We start from the raw sequence: 17,851 nt of genomic DNA, 5'->3' as shown, positions 1-17,851 counted from the left end.
GCAGAGCTGGGTCTCTGGACGTAGTTTTCATCCTGGGGGAAGGGGCCGTGGAGTTTGAGAGGCTGTGGAAGAGATGGCGGCCTCGGCGCGGGAAGATGGCGGCCGCGGGCAGGAGCACGGACGGCGGGGCTGCGAGCACTATGACAGAGGATGCCTCCTGAAGGTGACGACTTCACTGGGCTCTTCCCCTAGGAGCTTCCGCCGGGTCTAGCTGGGGGCGGGGTGGGCAAAGCGGTTCGGCTTGGGCTTAAGTTTGAGGCTAGGCTGTTGTCAGGACACCTTGTCTAGCTGGGTTGCTGCCGTAGAGAACGTTTTTGACAAGGCGACCACACGCCCCACCTTTCCTCTTGTGTTGTACTTTGCAAGCAAAGCTCTTCTTGCTTGGGAAGAGCCTGGGCTTGCACATAGGTCACTTTATTAGTGGGTTCTTTTTATTTAGTCTTTCACTTCTGGAAGTGGACTTAGGCAGCCTCAGGCCTGTGCTGACATTTCCCTGGGATCACTTTCAGGTGTGTGATGAAATAATGGAAGAAGGGCGAACAAGCGGAGCATCGGCATACGATTTCATCTCCTGTAGTAAATAAGTTTTACAGCTTGCCAGCTTCATTTTAGAGGCAGTGAGTATGCCTAAACCTGCCGCAGAGGAAACGTATATGTGAAATAGGAAGACAGTCATTTAATTGCCACAAAATAGGAAATTATGTATGGGAGAGTGTCTGATGGGCATGTATTGTTACTTCTGTTATTTAAGAAAAATTCCTAGTCAGCTTCGAATTTGAAAAATTGACATCCATCCAGTTATTTTTCTTGCAAGAATTTTTCTTCCTTAAAGATTTTGCTTAGAAGGCTTGAGCTTTGGAGTCCGACAGTCCTACCGCCAAATCTTAGCTCTGCGCCTTAATAATTCGGTACTTTTGAGAAAACTACTATTTACATATAAAATAGGAGTGATAGAAGTTCCTCTTTCATAAATAAGTTTGAGGTCTTTGAGATAACCTAAAGCCTCTGCTGTAGGCTGTGGTTTGGTGAACATTCCTTCACCGCACTGGATGAAGCTCTTTCTCGGCTGGTCATTTACCAAGGGTTGTGTAAAGATATTGAATGCTATCCTTAAGATTCCATTTCCATTGAGATGCCGTGTTAGAGTTTCGGCCTTGGGGTTTTAGACCTCCTCCTCTCATCTTCCCAAGAAAGGCACAAATACATCTGTGTTTCATAGATACATAGTATTCATTGTATTCATAAGATACTTGACCCTGAGTATCAAATGCTATCCACACCCCCTTGGTTCTTTGCTTAAATACCGGAGAGGAGTGTAGAGTTTGAAGGAGGAAGTAATCAACTAAATCAAATGCTGCTCTTTGGGTAAGATAAGAACTGAAAATCAACCTTTAAATTTAGCAAGAAGGAGGTCACTGGTGATGTTGATATGAGAAGTTTCTGTGGAGAGATTGGGACAAAGCCTGATTGGAGTGGATTTAATATGGGATGACATTAATGGAAATGGAAATAGCCTTTGTAGGCAATTCTTGGAGTTTGGCTGTAAAAGAGAGCAAAAATATGAGGCTCTGGTTGCTGCAAGATGTGGGATAGTGTCCCCCCGCCTTGAGATGCGAGATGTTGCAGCATATTTGTAAATTTTTAGAAATGACCCAATAAAATGAAAACATTTTATCATGAAAGGAAGAGGGAAAATTGTAGGAACCCCGTTTTTGAGTAGCCAAACAGGATGCGATCCAGTGTACATACAGTAGAGAAGTTGGCCTTGAGTAAAAACGTGGACTGTAAGATTCTGTAACAGAAGGAAAGACAGTGTGAGGTGCATTTGCAGGTAGGTCGATGGAGTTTGTGGGAGGATGTTCTTTTTTGATTATTATTTCGGTTTTCATAGTTAAATAAGCAAGGTCATCAGCAGAGTGTAAGGGGGAAAAAGAGGTGTTTGAAGTTTAAAGAGCGAGGAGAAGATGTGAAATCATCATCGAGGTCCTATTAGGGCCTAAGACTTTGGAAGAAGGAGGGGATTGATTAGGGGAACATGGTAGTAAGAGCCCACTTTTTGTCAGTGGTTGTGACTTAAAAGTGACACCAGCGACTCTAGTGGTGCTATTGCTTTAGCCATATTTAGCTGTTCCTATGCAGGTTGAGTAGGAGCGAATTGTATTTAACCAGAGTAGGGATTCTGGGTAGGTGAGTGTGTAGAGAAAGAGAGAAGGAAGGAACTAGATCCATTGCAAAGAGAGGAGATAGTGGTTAGAGAATTTCTTGCTTAAAATTAAGAAACAGGAGTCACTTCTTGATTGGGACCCTGGGAATTCCTGTGGCCAATTAGAAGAGTACTTTCTAATACTAAGACATTATTTGTCTTTTTGAGCGTGTGTGAAGTTAATAATTAAAATCTCTGGTACCTTAGCATGAATCAGGGCGGTGGCACTGAACTGTACTAGACCTGTAGTTTTTTTAAAAAAAAAAAAAAGAAAACCAGTTTCACTTAAGAATATTATTGATAACATAAAAGCACTACAATTATTGTATCAAATATCAACCATTGAATACATGTCTTTTTTGTATGTTCGAAATGGGGTGTTTTCATCAAGCACGTATGCAAAGTGAAATTAGGTGGTTGTTATGAGACGTTCTTGTGCAATTGGCTTATGAACTGAACTAGTTTCTTTTTTAGTGGAACATTTTTTTTATTTGAACCGTGGTTATTCAGATTTGGGTATTTGGTGGACATTTTCTTGAGTAGGAGGAAGCGAGACTCATTACAAGGAGAACAATCAGCAGTGATAAAATTCGAGCTTTCATGTGAAAATTAGAGTTTTGGAAAGCTTGTCTCAGCCTCTGTGAGCTTGAAAGTTTATCAGTACTTGACTTTTCTGACAAGATGGGTGGTGGTGTTAACAAACATGATGTTTTTTGGATATTCTGTGTCAACGGTGGGGACATTTGGAAGGTCTGCATAACTCAGTAAACTGATTTTTTCCAAATGACCAGAGCAGGGATAAAAGAGCCATTCAAAATGCAAGATAAAAGGTGACTTTTTACATGTCCTCTGGTCCCAAGATTATGGCCAGGGGGATATTAAGTCACCAAGAATAATTTGGAGGTTGCCAAGGACTTGTTTTAAAATATTTTCAAGTCTGACCGAGAACTCTTGACAGTTAGAAATAAGAAGATATGAATGTTTAAAATCATGTTTTTTCAGGAAAAAAACAACCAAAAACCAAAATGCAAGATAGATTAATAGATTTTATTGTTAACAGTTCACTGATTAATTTCAGATTCTACGTTGCAGCAAACAATTTTGAGTAGTTGAGTTCTGGTGAGTATCAGAGAGGAGTATCCATAATTCTCTGAAAAGGTTATTAAAATACTCCTCCCTTTTCCAACTACATGTTTGTGTGAAGCCAAAATTTCCTCATATACTTCAACCCAAGCTGATTGAGTGTAGAAGCAAATATGGGAATCTACCTATTTTGGGGAAATATAGCTTTTTCATTAAACTATGTTATTTATGTTAACCTGTAATTGGTTTGTTGCTAATTTTTTTTTTTTTTTAAGGGCCACACCTGAGGCATATGGAAGTTCCCAGGCTAGGGGTCGAATTGAGAGCTGTAGCCGCTGGCCATAGGCATAGCCACAGCAACTCGGGATCCAGGCAGTGTCTGCAGCCTACACCACAGCTCACAGCGAAGCCAGATCCTTAACCCACTGAGGGAGGCCAGGGATCAAACCCAGGTCCTCATGGATACTAGTCTGGTTTGTTACCTCTGAGCTACAACGGGAACTCCGCTATTATTTTAAAAAATAAGTAATAACTATTTTAAAAACCTGGAAGATTTAATCTGTAATACGGTAAGTATCAATAGATAAAATTCACATAAACAAAAGCCCTTTGGGATCCTCAGTAATTTTTAAGAGTGTGAAGGGGTCCTGAGACTAAAACATTTGAGAACCACTGTTCCGTGGTATGACTGAGAATATGCGGCTGATGAGGCTTGGAGGATAAGACCATTGCAGGTGAGAAAGGGAACTGAGAGTTCATGGTCTTGGAGGGATTAGCACTGTGGGTGTGCAGATCACTATGATTTAGGACAAGAGTGATAATTGCAAAGAAAAGGAGATGACTGAGTGTTAATATGAGGAATGAACCATGGGAAATCACAGCACAGAGAGCCTTCAGAAATGAATGGATCTGAAAGGTCGCAGTGTACGGGAAAGCATTGGGTTAGCTTACTGGCCTGGAGACTTCTCAGTGTACTAGTTAGGATAAGGTTATAACAAAAAGACCCAAAAGTAATGTGAGTTAAACAGTAAGGAGTTCATTTCCTCTCACCTACCAATTCGAGGTGAGTGATCCAGTTTGGTAATGAGGCTTTGATCCACATCATCACTCCAGGGACAAGTTCTTCCCATTGTATTATTTTGCCATGTTTTGGGGCATAGTAGTCATCAGCTGGGTAGCTGCTAGGTCCAGGCCTCATCTGAAGGCAAGGGAGAAGGAAGTATGGAGGAGGAGGCATGCCCAGTTACTTAATATTCAGGCTCAGGAGCAGCACTGATTTCTTCTGTCTGTATCCTCTTGGTAAGAACTTAAGGCATTTGGCCTCATCTAACAGCAGTCATGTACCCGGGAAGAGGAGAGTAGATTTTGTTGGTTAACTGACAGTCTTTGCTCCTCTTAGACAAGGGCTTTTGCATTTATTGCATCAGGCACATAGTTGATGGTTAATAACCATAAGTGAACTAAAATGTAATCTTTATAATACTTAATGCTTGGGGGTTGAAGTTGGTAAATGATTTTCTCCGGAAAGTCTAAGTAGAAGTTGCCTGCATGCCATTTAGGCTGAGAATGAGTTTAGTTAGGGTGCTGTGGGATTAGTTTTCCAGTTAGTGACTTCCGTCCTTCACAGTTCTTCTATCTTTAAGGACAAGGTTGTGTTCAACTTGATACAGACATATGGGATGTTGAAGGGAAAACAGTGAACTGGTTATGTTTAGGATCAGTTTATGAAATGGTCCATTGGATGTAATCTTTGACCTTGTTCCAGGAGGAGGAAAAAAAATGTCTTTTTGCATGGCAAAACTTGTCTTCTCTTGCTTCTAATAACTCTTTTTCTCCCCTGGGTATTAGGCACCTTGCTGTGACAAGCTTTATACTTGCCGGTTGTGTCATGATAGCAATGAAGATCATCAGCTAGATCGCTTTAAAGTAAAGGAAGTGCAGTGCATAAACTGTGAAAAAATTCAACATGTAAGGTTTGATCATTTCTATATTCCCTTTCTTTTTAAAGTTTTACTAAGGTGGATTAAAAAATTAAGAGTATTGCAAATAAGACTTATTTAGCTCTTGAAGTGAGCAATATCTTGGATTTAAATATTTAAAAACTTATAAAACTGCATATATGTTAAAAAAATTCTGGATATTTCAATAGGGATTAAAAATGTTTTGGAAAATGTATTCTAATTTTTTAGTTACATGTGTTTTTTTTTTTTTTTTTTTAGGCACAACAGATTTGTGAAGAATGTAGCACATTGTTTGGAGAATATTATTGCAGTATATGCCATCTCTTTGACAAAGATAAGAAACAGTATCATTGTGAAAACTGTGGAATTTGTAGGTACTGTATGTAAAAGGTTTTTTCCTAATTAATATATCTGAGCAGCAATAGTTTTTAAAGTCAACTTAGTTGGAATATAATTACATCTTATAAAATGCATTCATTTTAAGTGTCCAGTAACTTTTGACAAACTTACATATTACATAAATGTATGTCTCAAGATAAAGCATTCCCATTATTCTGAAAGTTTCTTCATGCCTCTTTTGCAATAATCATTTAACTAGCCCATCAAGAATTGTGTTGGCCATTTAAAATTTTAACCTTGTATATCAGGTGTTTTGTAGGCATCTAGGGTAGGAAATTAGGGTAGATTTTTTTTCCTTTTTAAAAATTACGGAGTTCTCGGAGTTTCCGTCGTGGCTCAGTGGTGAACGAATCGGACTAGGAACCATGAGGTTGTGGGTTTGATCCCTGGCCTTGCTCAGTGGGTTGAGGATCTGGCGTTGCCGTGAGCTGTGGTGTAGGTCACAGACGTGGCTTGGATCCTGCATTGCTGTGGCTCTGGTGTAGGCCTGTGGCTATGGCTCCAATTAGACCCCTAGCCTGGGATCCTCCATATGCCACTGGAGTGGCCCAAGAAATGGCAAAAAGACAAAAAAAAAGGGGGGGGGGAGTTCTCATGGCTCAGTTCCCATGAGGCTGTGGGTTTGATCCCCAGCCTTGCTCTTTGGGTCAAGGATCTGCCATTGCTGTTGCTGTGGTATAGGTCACAGACGTGGCTTGGATCTGGAGTTGCTGTGGTTGTGGCTTTGGCTGTGGTGTAGGCTGGCAGCTGCAGCTCTGATTCAACCCCTAGCCTGGGAACTTCCATATACCATAGGTGAGGCCCTAAAAAGATGAAAAAAAAAATTAGAAAATACAGAAAAGTAGAAAGAATGAAAACAAAACAGCCTGCAGTCCAACCACCCACTAACAAGCTACAGTTAACATGTTGGTGTATAGGAATTTTTTTTGTTTCTAAAAATCCTGAAGTGTTAGATATGTACAAAAGTATATATGTGACATATGTATGTTTTGAAGTATACTAATAGGATTAGCCACTCATTTTAAGAAATAGAATGTTACTAATAGTGTTGGAGTTCCAAGTATTTTATGCCAGTCCTTTCTCCTTGTTTCTATTAGAGAATTTTAAGTCACTTTTCTTTTATGTAGTTTTTAAGGAAGGATAATAATAAACATACCAAAAGATGCAGAAATCATAATTTTTGTCTCTATAAGTTTGATTTGGGTTTTTAATAATATTTACGTATATATACCAGCTCTTTGAGCGTGTGGAATATAGTTATGATGATTGGTTTACTGTCCTCTGCTAATTTAACGTCTTTGTCAGTTCTGGATTGATTTTCATTGATTGATTATTCCCTTTTTGGGTTGGGTTTTCTTGTCTTTTTGCATGCCTGGTCTTTTTTTTTCCTCCTCCCCTTTAAGTTTCCTTATTAAGTAGATTTATTTAAGTGGGGGAAAAAAAGCAAATAAATTAAAACATGTATTAGTGCAGGTAGGTCTGTAGATATGTAAATATGATAGTTGAAGTTTGTTTTAGTATACAACATTAGTATATAACATCAAGGTGACTCTTAAGATTCTTTGACTAAAACCATTGTATATTATAATATGATTATCGGAGTGTGAATCCTTAAGTTTTCTGTTTCATGTTAAATACAGCACAGGGTTCACTTTCTCCAACACATCGAGAGATAGCTAACTTTGAGCCATTCAGGGAAGGAGAGAAGCTATCTTCTCTGCCCCATACTGTTTCTTCTCTGTCTACACCTGCAGTGGTCATCTTCTCTCTCTTCATTGCTACTGGCATTTTAAATACCTACAGTTAGGACCCATGAGTAGAGTTGATAATATGTTAAGCTATCCTTTAAAAAAATTTTTTTTTTCATTAAAGTATAGTTGATTTACAGTGTTGTGCCGATTTCTGCTGTGTAGCAAAGTGATCCAGTCACACACACTCACACATTCTTTTTTAAATATTGTTTTCCATCATGGTCTATCCCAGGAAAGTGGATCTAGTTCCCTGTGCTATGCATTAGAACCTTGTTGTTTATCTGCATGCCTAGTCATTGTTGATTGGATACCAGACTTTATTATGATTTTGATCTTGTTAGGTGCTGAGTATTTTCATATTCCTCTGGATCTTCTTGAACTTTATTTGGGGATGCACTTAAGTTTCTTGGAAGCAGTTTGGTGCTTCTGAGACTTGCTTTTATAATTTGTTAGATGAGTTTGGAGGTATGATTTTTCTAGGAGTAGTATTACTCCTCACTCCTGAGGCATTACCTTCCTGAGTTCTCTACCTGGTACCCCATGAACTTGAAGGTTTTACAGTCTGTCTATTGGGAATAAGCACTGACTCTGGCATGTCTGAGTGCCAAGCACTGCTGGTTTCCTTGGGTGGTTCTTTCCCTACCTTGGGTAGTTTCTTTACATGCATATGCTGACGTGTATCCTGCTAGGTAAATACTTGACAGGCTTCCTCAGGGCAGCCCTGTCCTCTCTGGTGCTCTGTCCTGTGTACTCCAGCTGCCTTGGTTTCCCTGGGTTCTCAGCTTATCTTCTCAGTCAGGAAGTCTTCGTGGCTCTGCCTCAGTTCCTCCAACTTGTCCTAGTGCTTGAAAGTGCTCTAGGCAGTAAACTGGGGCAATTGTAAGGCTTGGTTTGTTTCCTATATCTCAGAGATCACTCACTGTCCTTCATCCCCTGATGTTCATTGAAACCTGTTTCATATAGGTAGATATATGAAAGGCAGGTAGACCTAGTCTCTTGTCTGTTATTCTGTCTTGGGCAGTATTGGAGCCTCCCTGCATGCTTTTACCTGTGGAATTTGACAGACTAATTCTGAATTTCATCTGGAAGAGAAAAGTCACAATAACTAAGCAGATTTTGAAAAGGAAGAGCAACAAGGGGGGGGGGAGTTGCTTAATTGCATAATCAAAACAAAGTAAATTTAGAGTACTTCAAATGGCATCCTTTGCACAGGAATAGACAGATAACAGGAAAAACTGTTGTGTGTCATATTTACACATACGATTTTATAGCAGAAGTGGCATTTTGGAGCAGGGGAAAGGATATTAGGATAATTGATTACCCATCGGGGAAACAAAAAATTGATTACTAAACTCTTTGCATTCATTAGAGTATGGTTTTAGCATGTTGTGACAAAAGTCCAAAATAGCAAGTGACTCAAAAAGGTCACTTTTCTCCTGGAAAAGTCTGAACCATGTAGTTTGTTAAATAGGAGTCCAGGTTCCTCTTATTTTTTTGCTTTTCCATCCATAAGATATTTTCTTGTCTACATAGTTTAAAAGAGCTCCTATTCCGGGTGAGTGGAAAGGGGGAAATGGTGAAGGGAAGGTACACTCTTTTCTTCTAAGGGCATAAGACAGAATTTTCATTTGTCTCTTCTATTCACAACCTCCAGAGAAGTTAGAAAATAGTTTTTATTCAGGATAGCCCTGTGCCTAGCTAAATGTTCTGTTGTGCAAGAGGAGGATAAAAAAAATTGGGTAACAACTAGCAATCTCATTTTTACCATATATAATGTTTCAGATGAATGAAAGAAAAATATAAAAATTATGAGTCATGGTATTACAAGTATTGGAGAATATGACCCATAGGTTTCAAAAGTCTTTGCAAAACAGACAGAAGCATAAGCCATAAAGGAAAATATCAGCGGCTTTTTATTACATGGGAATTGAAATGGCTATATGACAAAAGATAGAAAAAAAGGTGGCGGGCGGAGTTCCCGTTGTGGTGCAGTCATTAACGAATCCGACTAAGAACCATGAGGTTGCGGGTTCGATCCCTGGCCTTGCCCCATGGGTTAAGGATCTGGTGTTGCCGTGAGCTGTGGTGTAGGTTGCAGACGCAGCTCGGATCCTGTGTTGCTAGGGCTCTGGTGTAGGCCAGTGACTACAGCTCCGATTCGACCCCTAGCCTGGAAACCTCCATGTGCCGCGGGAGTGGACCTAGAAAAGGCAAAAAGACCAAAAAAAAAAAACAATGGTGTACCAGAAAAGTAATTATAACATATACAGGTGAAAAAGATTAATATTCAGAATACATACAGAGCTCTTTTAAATTCGTTTCCTCAAAAAACTAAAAGTACAACTGCCATATGATACCATACGCAATTCCACTCTTGGGAACATAATCTGAAAGAATTGAAAATACTGATTAGAAAAAGTACATGCATCCTAGTTCATAACAGTAGCCTAGATATGGAAGCACTCTTAAGTGTTGACCAATAGATGAATGGATAAAGAAGATATAGTATGTACACACACACACACACACACACACAGACACAGACATACGCATATACACAATGGAATATTATCCAACCATAGAAAAGAATGAAATTCTGCCATTTGCAATGCTGTGGGTAGACCCGAATAGTATTATGCTTAGTGAAAGAAGTCAGAGAAAGACAAATGCTGTATATTATCACTTATGTGTGGAATCTAAGAAATAAAACAAATGAATGTTTGTAACAAAACAGGAACAGATTCAGAGATATACAAAACAAAGGTAGTGGATACCAGTGGGGGTTGGGGAAGGGACAAGATATAGGAGTAAGGGATTAAAAGATACAAACTGATACATATAATAGGTAAGCAGCAAGGATATATTGTACAGCATAGGGAAATATAGACATTATTTTCTAGTAACTTTAAATGGAGTATAATCTATAAAAATATTGAATCACTATGCCATACACTTGAAACTAATATAATATTGTAAATCAACTATCAACTTCAGTTAAAAAAAAAAAGCTCCTTTAAGTTGATTAAAGGCAAATACCCATGTGGAAAAATGAACCGAGCACATGAACAGACAATCCACAGGAGAAATCCAAATGGTTCATAAACATGAAAATACGCTTCCTGTCTCATCATTTGAGAAATGCAAATTAAAGTGCCATTTTTTATTTGTCATGTAAGTAACCAGTGTTGGCAGGAGTGTGGGGAACAGAGGTACCATCACACGCTGTTCGTGGGAGTATAAATTGGTACCGTCTTTGCAAGTCAGTTTGGTGGTATCAGACTGCTGATGCAATGCCCTCTTACCCCATAGTTTCACTTTTAGGAATCTTATAAAAAATCACCATGTAGGTTGTGATGTCTATATATAGGTATTTATTATGTTATTGTATTAACTAAAGATAGTAAATCATGTCAATAAAAGTATTAAAATTTACACTATGTTCCTATCATGTAATCCTGTGTAACTATGAAGGGGAATGAAGTGGTTCTATATATTCACACATAGAATACTCTTGAGGAAGTACTGTTAAGTGAAAAAAAGTTGCCAAGCAATATATATAGAATCCATCTATGTAAAAAATAAAACCCAAATTGTGTCTATGTGTATATTTGTAGAGAAAAAGACATGGAAGGGTAGATAATCATTCTCCTTAGAGTGTTTACGTTTGGGGAGTGAGGTTGAGGAGGTAGGGATTTATTACCTCATCTTCAGTGTGGTTTGAACTTTATAGTGAAATTAAGCTTATATATAATGAACAAATGATTACTATAGTAAAAATGAATCTGAACTTTTGTTTTTCATATTTTTTTTTTTTAGGATTGGTCCAAAGGAAGATTTTTTCCACTGTTTGAAATGTAACTTATGCCTAGCAATGAATCTCCAAGGAAAGCACAAGGTATATAATTCAGTTCTCATGATTTAAAAACTATTACAGTGTTTTTGAAAACACCTTAAATCCTAATTTGTTTAGGAACATGCTGATTTTCAGATATTACCAAGTCGTTCATGTCGCTTGTTATTTTTAAGCAATACTAAGAAGTAGATGTTCTAAAGCTTACGTGTCAGAACATCTAATCTATAATTCCTTTTCTCTATATAAGAGTACTTACATTTTTGTTAGTATAATGTAGACAAGTTCTAAATTGGCTCATGGATTCTTATTATTGGTACTGGTTTTAAGAATAGCTTTATAATGTATGATATAAAGTGTAACCTTTTGTTAGCATTCCTAGAAAATTTAGTATTTCTTTCATAATCTGAAATATTTTTTAATTTGGATGCAGCAATTATATCATGATTCTAGGCCTTTTAAACATTATTTTTCATTACTTAGGAAAAAATCTAATGACTCATTTACAGTGCTGATTCTGTCCAAGAATTTAGAGACTGTAGAGACTGATGAGGGGTTTTGAATACTATATAGTAGGTAATAACTGGCCTAAAATACTAGAGTGGTAAGAGAAATTGAGGTGAATAATAAACATATGGAATATGCTGACAAGGTGTAAGGGAGAAAGAATGAGGCTGAATAAAGACTCCCAAGGATTTTAACCCTGGCTTAAAGTACTTGATTAATAGATTGTGAATTTGTAGGAGATAAAAAATTAAGTTTAGTTTTACTGGCTTTAGTTTGGGGTGATGGCAGGATGTGCTCTGTTGTCTTTAGAAAAATTATATACCTATTTTCTCTTGTGGTTTTGTTTCTTAGTTATTTTGTATTGTCTGTGTTTGTAAATGGTCCTGTCAACTACTCAAGTGCTTACTTAAAAAAACCTGGGCATCATCTCTGGCTTGGTGCCTTCTCTTACCTCTTCACAGACGACACTATCTTGTCAAGTTAAGATCTCAGGCCCTGGAGGTCCCCTGTTGGAGCTCAAATATATTTCTACCTCTTGCTAGTATGTAATTTTGGAAAGTTATTTAGTGTTTCTAGGCCTCAAATACCTCATCTATAAAATGGAGTAATAATTGTACCTGTTTCATTTAGAGTTGTGGGGATTAATTGGGTTAATACGGGTAATGAACCTGGCATATGACATGTGTTAAAATTTCTGTAATATGAACTGTTATTTTGTTATTTGTAAAATGAAGATAATTTGAATAATTAAGACACATTAAGCAATTTCATTGTCTCAGGTAATGTGCACAGCCTGAAATAGTTGTGAGGGTTAACTGTTCAGTTCTTGTCTGACATACAGGAAACGTGTATTAATGTTACTTATTACCTTTAGTAAGCTGGTATTGTTTCATTTGTTAGTTTTTTTTATAATTAATACTATTAAGCTTTTGGTAATTTTAGTTTTGCTTTTAAACAGTGTATTGAAAATGTTTCCCGGCAGAATTGTCCAATATGTTTGGAGGTGAGTTTAAAATGTTTTTAGCTTTGGAACATTCTGTCTTGGATTGAAAGTACTGATTATTTATATTGTCTTCGTGTAAGTAAGCACTAGCATTTATTTCCTTTTACAGGACATTCATACATCCCGTATTGTTGCTCACGTCTTGCCATGTGGACATCTTTTACATAGGTAAGGTAACTGGTTTTTTTCCTCAAAAACATTTGAAAATAGTGTAGATACTTTTTGCTTTACTAAAATAATGTTGTGTTTTCTTTCAGAACATGTTATGAAGAAATGTTGAAAGAGTGAGTGTTTGATGGGATTTTAAAAAATTGTAATTGTAAGATGTGTGTTTTTCTTTTTTCTTTTTTGAAAGGAGGGGGAACTGGGCAGACTTTGCAGTTACTTATATAGGGTATGGCAGAGACTTCCCTTAAGATGGGTCAGGTTGTGTTAAATCGGTGGAGCACTTTGGGGGACGTGGGACTATGCCTTTGTTCCTGTGTTTCTGGTATGCTTATCTCATCGCACAACTGGAGACAGATACCTCTCATTTTCTGGCTGTACTTAGTGGAAAACTCAGTTTCTCTGCCAGAGGCAGTCATAGTGTTGTAAGAAAATAAAAATACTGAGGCGTGTTGCTCAAAATTCTAAGTTGTTGTATGGGCTCAGTATAAAGACCTGCAAAAAAGGCTGATAACAATTTATCTCATATTGACTTTATTGCGGGGAAAGGGTGGTAAAAGCGGGTGCAAAAAGTTAGGGCAGAGGAGATCGTCATAACTCATTCCGTCCTGAATACTGATGAGCAGAGATTTTAATTTAACAGATAGAATGGAACATTTTTCAGAAGTTTTAGAAAGGAAATAATATCATCTGAATAAGTTTTAAGGAATACTATCTCTTCTTTGCTTGGATATATTAAGAAATTAAGGCTGTTTAGGTAAAAAGCAGCTTAATTGATTTGTAAAATATATTGAGTATATTCTACAAAGAATATGGCGTAATTCCTTTCTATGTTAGAGAACTGAGAAAAAAGTAGGTTTAAAAAGTACCTTTGATAACAGGATTTAATTGAAAACTTTAATCCTTAAGAGTTTGCGGGTTCGTAAGTTTATCTTGGCAGTATAGACTGTATGCCCTGTCTTGGTTTATGTGCCAATCAACATGTATCTTCTTATATGCTTGAGTTTATAGACACCTTGTATAATGTTTGGAAAATAACTCTTCTGTCTCTTCTAGAGGCTACAGATGTCCATTATGTATGCACTCTGCTTTAGATATGACTAGGTACTGGAGACAGCTGGATGATGAGGTAGCACAGACTCCTATGCCATCAGAGTATCAGAACATGACTGTGGATGTGAGTAGGATCCATGCTTAAAAAACTTTGCAGATTCCTTGTTGATGTTCGTTTTTGCTGTTTCTCTTAAACCTGTATAAAAAATTGTTCTGACATAGATGCCAATGTGATGATTAATGGGAAGGACAAAATAATCTTCTTTTAGTTACTCTTAACTCAGAAGACCAGGGTGTGGGCGGAATCTAAGAATACCTTTGTGTAATTCTCTCCAACACTAGATGGCAGGCAGAAACTTTATTCTGGATTATTTATATATTACTTACAGAGGCAGTCAGTAATGTAACTGAGTAGAGGTAGTTTACTGGTCTGTTTTATTTTAATTATATAATTAATATGCTCAATTTTAATTAGTTTAAATTTTATTTCATGCAAATATGTTTGCTATTTTTTTTTGAAGGTTACATTTTGGTTTTTACTGTTTATTACCCATTTTATTCTAATTCTTTTAAAATTTGGTCTTAGCCTACAACCTAAAATAAAAGAAGTATTTCTGTGCTTTTGCCTTATGGAGAATGATCATCTTTTCTCCATTAATTGAGATTGCTGCTGTCTTAAGTCTCAACATATTATATCAAATGACAGATTGGAATCCAAAGTAGATAGCTTTCTGGTACTTAAATAATTTTTTGGACATAGGAATTTTCAAAACATCCTTAATTCAGATACCTCTACATAAACAGATGAAAACCACTTAACAAAGCCAGATAAGAAATACTTTGTTTTATTTATGCTGGAGCACTTCATAATTCATGTGGATAATTATTAGTAAGGTCAATGAAAGATGGCTTTTGTAATACTGATAGTCATGTGATGTTTTATTAGATGCTGTAGTGTACCGTGTTCTGTTTAGATCATTTTTTAAAATAACAGCTTTATTGAGATATAATTCATATACCATAAAACTTGTCCATACTAAGTATGCAGTTCAGTGCTTTCTAGTATATTCTCAGCATTGTGCAAACATATCCACCATCAATTTTAGAATATTTTCATCAGAAGGAAACCCTGTATTCATTAGCAGTCATCATTCCTTAATCACCTAGCTCTAGGCAATGACTAATCTATTTTCTACATTTAGATCATATTCTTAAAGGAGTTATTTTCCAAATTATAATTTAGAGAAAATGTGGATATTTTCTACTTATTATGGTGTGATTATTCTAAAGCTAATGCTTTTTTCACATAGTACTGTATTAACTTGTTTTCAGGTTAACACCTTTTTTATTTTTCAGCATCTCAGTACTAGAAGAGATTAATTCCTAAGAGGCATCTTATTTTAGGGACGATCCCAAAACTTTTCTTTGTGCAACTTTAGAAACTATTTGGACTTTAATTCATTCCTAAGGCATGGAAGACTAGGAACTTAGTATATTAAAAAATAAGCAAAAATATTATGAGTATGTAAAAAATTGTTTTATTAGCTAAGATATATATATATATATATATATATTTTTTTTTTTTTTTTTTTTTTTGGTTTTTTGAAGGGCTGCATCCTTGGCATATGGAAGTTCCCAGGTTTGGGTTCGACGGAGCTGTAGCTACCGGCCTACATGCCACAGCCCCAGCAACCTAGGATCTGAGCTTGCATCTGTGACCTACACCACAGGTCATAACCATGCCAGATCCTTAATCCACTGAGTAGGGCCAGGGATTGAACCCACGTTCTCATGGATACTGGTTGGATTAGTTTCTGCTGAGCCACAATGAGAACTCCTACTAAGATTATTTTCTAGGTGTCAATGAAAATAATGAAGTTGTGTGTTATTTTGAGTTAGTATAGGTGTTGATCTGATTCTGCTTTTGTTAATTTTTGTACTAGTACTGTTTTTACTACTTGGGAACTATTTTAAAATAAGACTTCTTGGCTCAAATCCACATTTACATTTTCTAAATTCAGAGCTACCTTAATAGCTTCTTAGAGTTTTCAGTGAACAAATAAAAGGTTAAATTAGATATTTCTGTTTATGGAAATGTTTAGTTTTATATATGTATGTTTTCACATCTTCAGTATGGTTTTTTTGAGCAGACAGTGCCACTTCTATCTATAAGGTTTCAAGTTTATTTTATTTTTTTTGGTCCTTTTATCTTTTTGTCTTTTGTCTTTATGCACCTGTGGCATATGGAGGTTCCCAGGCTAGGAGTCCAATCAGAGCTGTAGCCGCCGGCCTGCACCATAGCCACAGCAACTTGAGATCTGAGCTGGGTCTGTGACCTACACCACAGCTCACAGCAACGCCGGATCCTTAACCCACTGAGTGAGGCCAGGGATTGAACCCATGTCCTCATGAATGCTAGTTGGGTTCGCTAATCGCTGAGCCACGATGGGAATTCCTATCTGTAAGGTTTAATATACATAATTTGAATTCATCTCTTTTCAGATTCTCTGCAATGATTGCAATGGAAGATCTACAGTCCAGTTCCATATATTAGGCATGAAATGTAACATTTGTGAATCGTACAATACTGCTCAGGCTGGAGGATGTAGAATTTCATTAGATCAGCAGTGAGCAGCCTGTACTTCACTGGAAAACTCAGCATTTTCTGATACAGAAAAAGGCTATCTTTTTGTCAATGCGTCAATCTATGCAGTAGAGCTGATGTGTTTTGTACTAGTGTCACAGCATAAAATCATATTACAAGACTTAAGGATTCAGGGTCTCTTTATAGAAGAGAATGAAAGCCACCATGCTTGTGTTTTGATTGGAAATTGCTTTGGTGTTAGTTGTTTGGAAGTCAATGATGTTTGCCACTGAAATTTACATTCATAAATGTATTATACGTCTATGGACCTTTGCTTTAAGTGACACTATGCACACAGAATTCATTTCTAGGTCTTGATAGAACTGTACTTAATTCTCAGTATTATTCTTGACTTCTTAAGGGCTGCACTATAATGAGAATGTGTTCTATCTTACTGTTAAAATCTAATTACATATACTTTAGAATTTTCTAAGACAGTCCTGTAAATGTGAATTTTGATGTAATAACTGCTAATAAAATTATATGGAAACAGAATTTTATAGAAATTTTTTTCTAAGGTTATCTATTTTTTGGCTCAGAGCAATATAGTCTTAAAATGTAAAAGAAATCCTCTTTTCTTTGTTTTGAGGTATTCCCTAAGAGTAATTGAGAAAAGTTAAAATAGTAGAACTCTTCTTAGCCTAAAGGAAACCATCTGCATTGAAAATAGTTCTCTTTTGCTTATCTGAAATGATTTTTTTTCCAGAAATAGTTTATTTATTCAGTTAGCAAGTAGTTAGTGAGCAACCGTTGTGTTCTGAGTATGGTTCTAGATGCTGTAGTGAACAACATAGACGGAAGTCCCTGCCCTCATGGTGTTACATTCTGGTGTTCCTCCTGCGTGATTGGCTTTTCCTTGTTTTTCTTTATGCATGCAGTGGTTGTCTTTGTTATAAATGGGGTAGATTCTTTCTTCCCTCATGCTTGAATTTAGATATGGATGAGTAACCTTTTTTTTGGAGACTCAAGATGGAATTAATTATACCTCAATTCAGGAACATGGTACAGAGAAATGTTTGATGATCCTGAATTTTTTTTTTTTTTTTTTTGGTCTTTTTGCCTTTTCTAGGGCCGCTTCCCACAGCATATGGAGGTTCCCAGGCTAGGGGTCCAATATGAGCTGGTAGCCGCCAGCCTACACCACAGCCACAGCAACACGGGATCCGAGCCACGTCTGTGACCTGCACCACAGCTCATGGCAACACTGGGTCCTTAACCCACTGATTGAGGCC

The 17,851-nt window shown here is 37.1% G+C and overlaps 1 protein-coding gene across 1 annotated transcript; it reads left to right on the top strand.

Annotated features, from left to right (window-relative positions):
- Nucleotides 1-24: 24 nt before the first annotated feature.
- RCHY1 (ring finger and CHY zinc finger domain containing 1) lies at nt 25-17,114 on the top strand. The gene is made up of 9 exons (XM_047798412.1): nt 25-163; nt 5,135-5,254; nt 5,506-5,621; nt 11,214-11,292; nt 12,713-12,757; nt 12,867-12,925; nt 13,015-13,041; nt 13,979-14,099; nt 16,478-17,114. The coding sequence occupies exons 1-9, from the start codon at nt 74-76 to the stop codon at nt 16,604-16,606; spliced, it is 786 nt and encodes a 261-aa protein (XP_047654368.1). The 5' UTR covers nt 25-73; the 3' UTR covers nt 16,607-17,114.
- The last annotated feature ends 737 nt before the right edge of the window (nt 17,115-17,851 follow it).

Source organism: Phacochoerus africanus, chromosome 10 (assembly GCF_016906955.1).
Source record: "Phacochoerus africanus isolate WHEZ1 chromosome 10, ROS_Pafr_v1, whole genome shotgun sequence".
Taxonomy (NCBI): Eukaryota; Metazoa; Chordata; class Mammalia; order Artiodactyla; family Suidae; genus Phacochoerus; species Phacochoerus africanus.
Note: the sequence above shows the minus strand (reverse complement) of the source record. Positions and strands in the feature narration are given on the sequence as shown.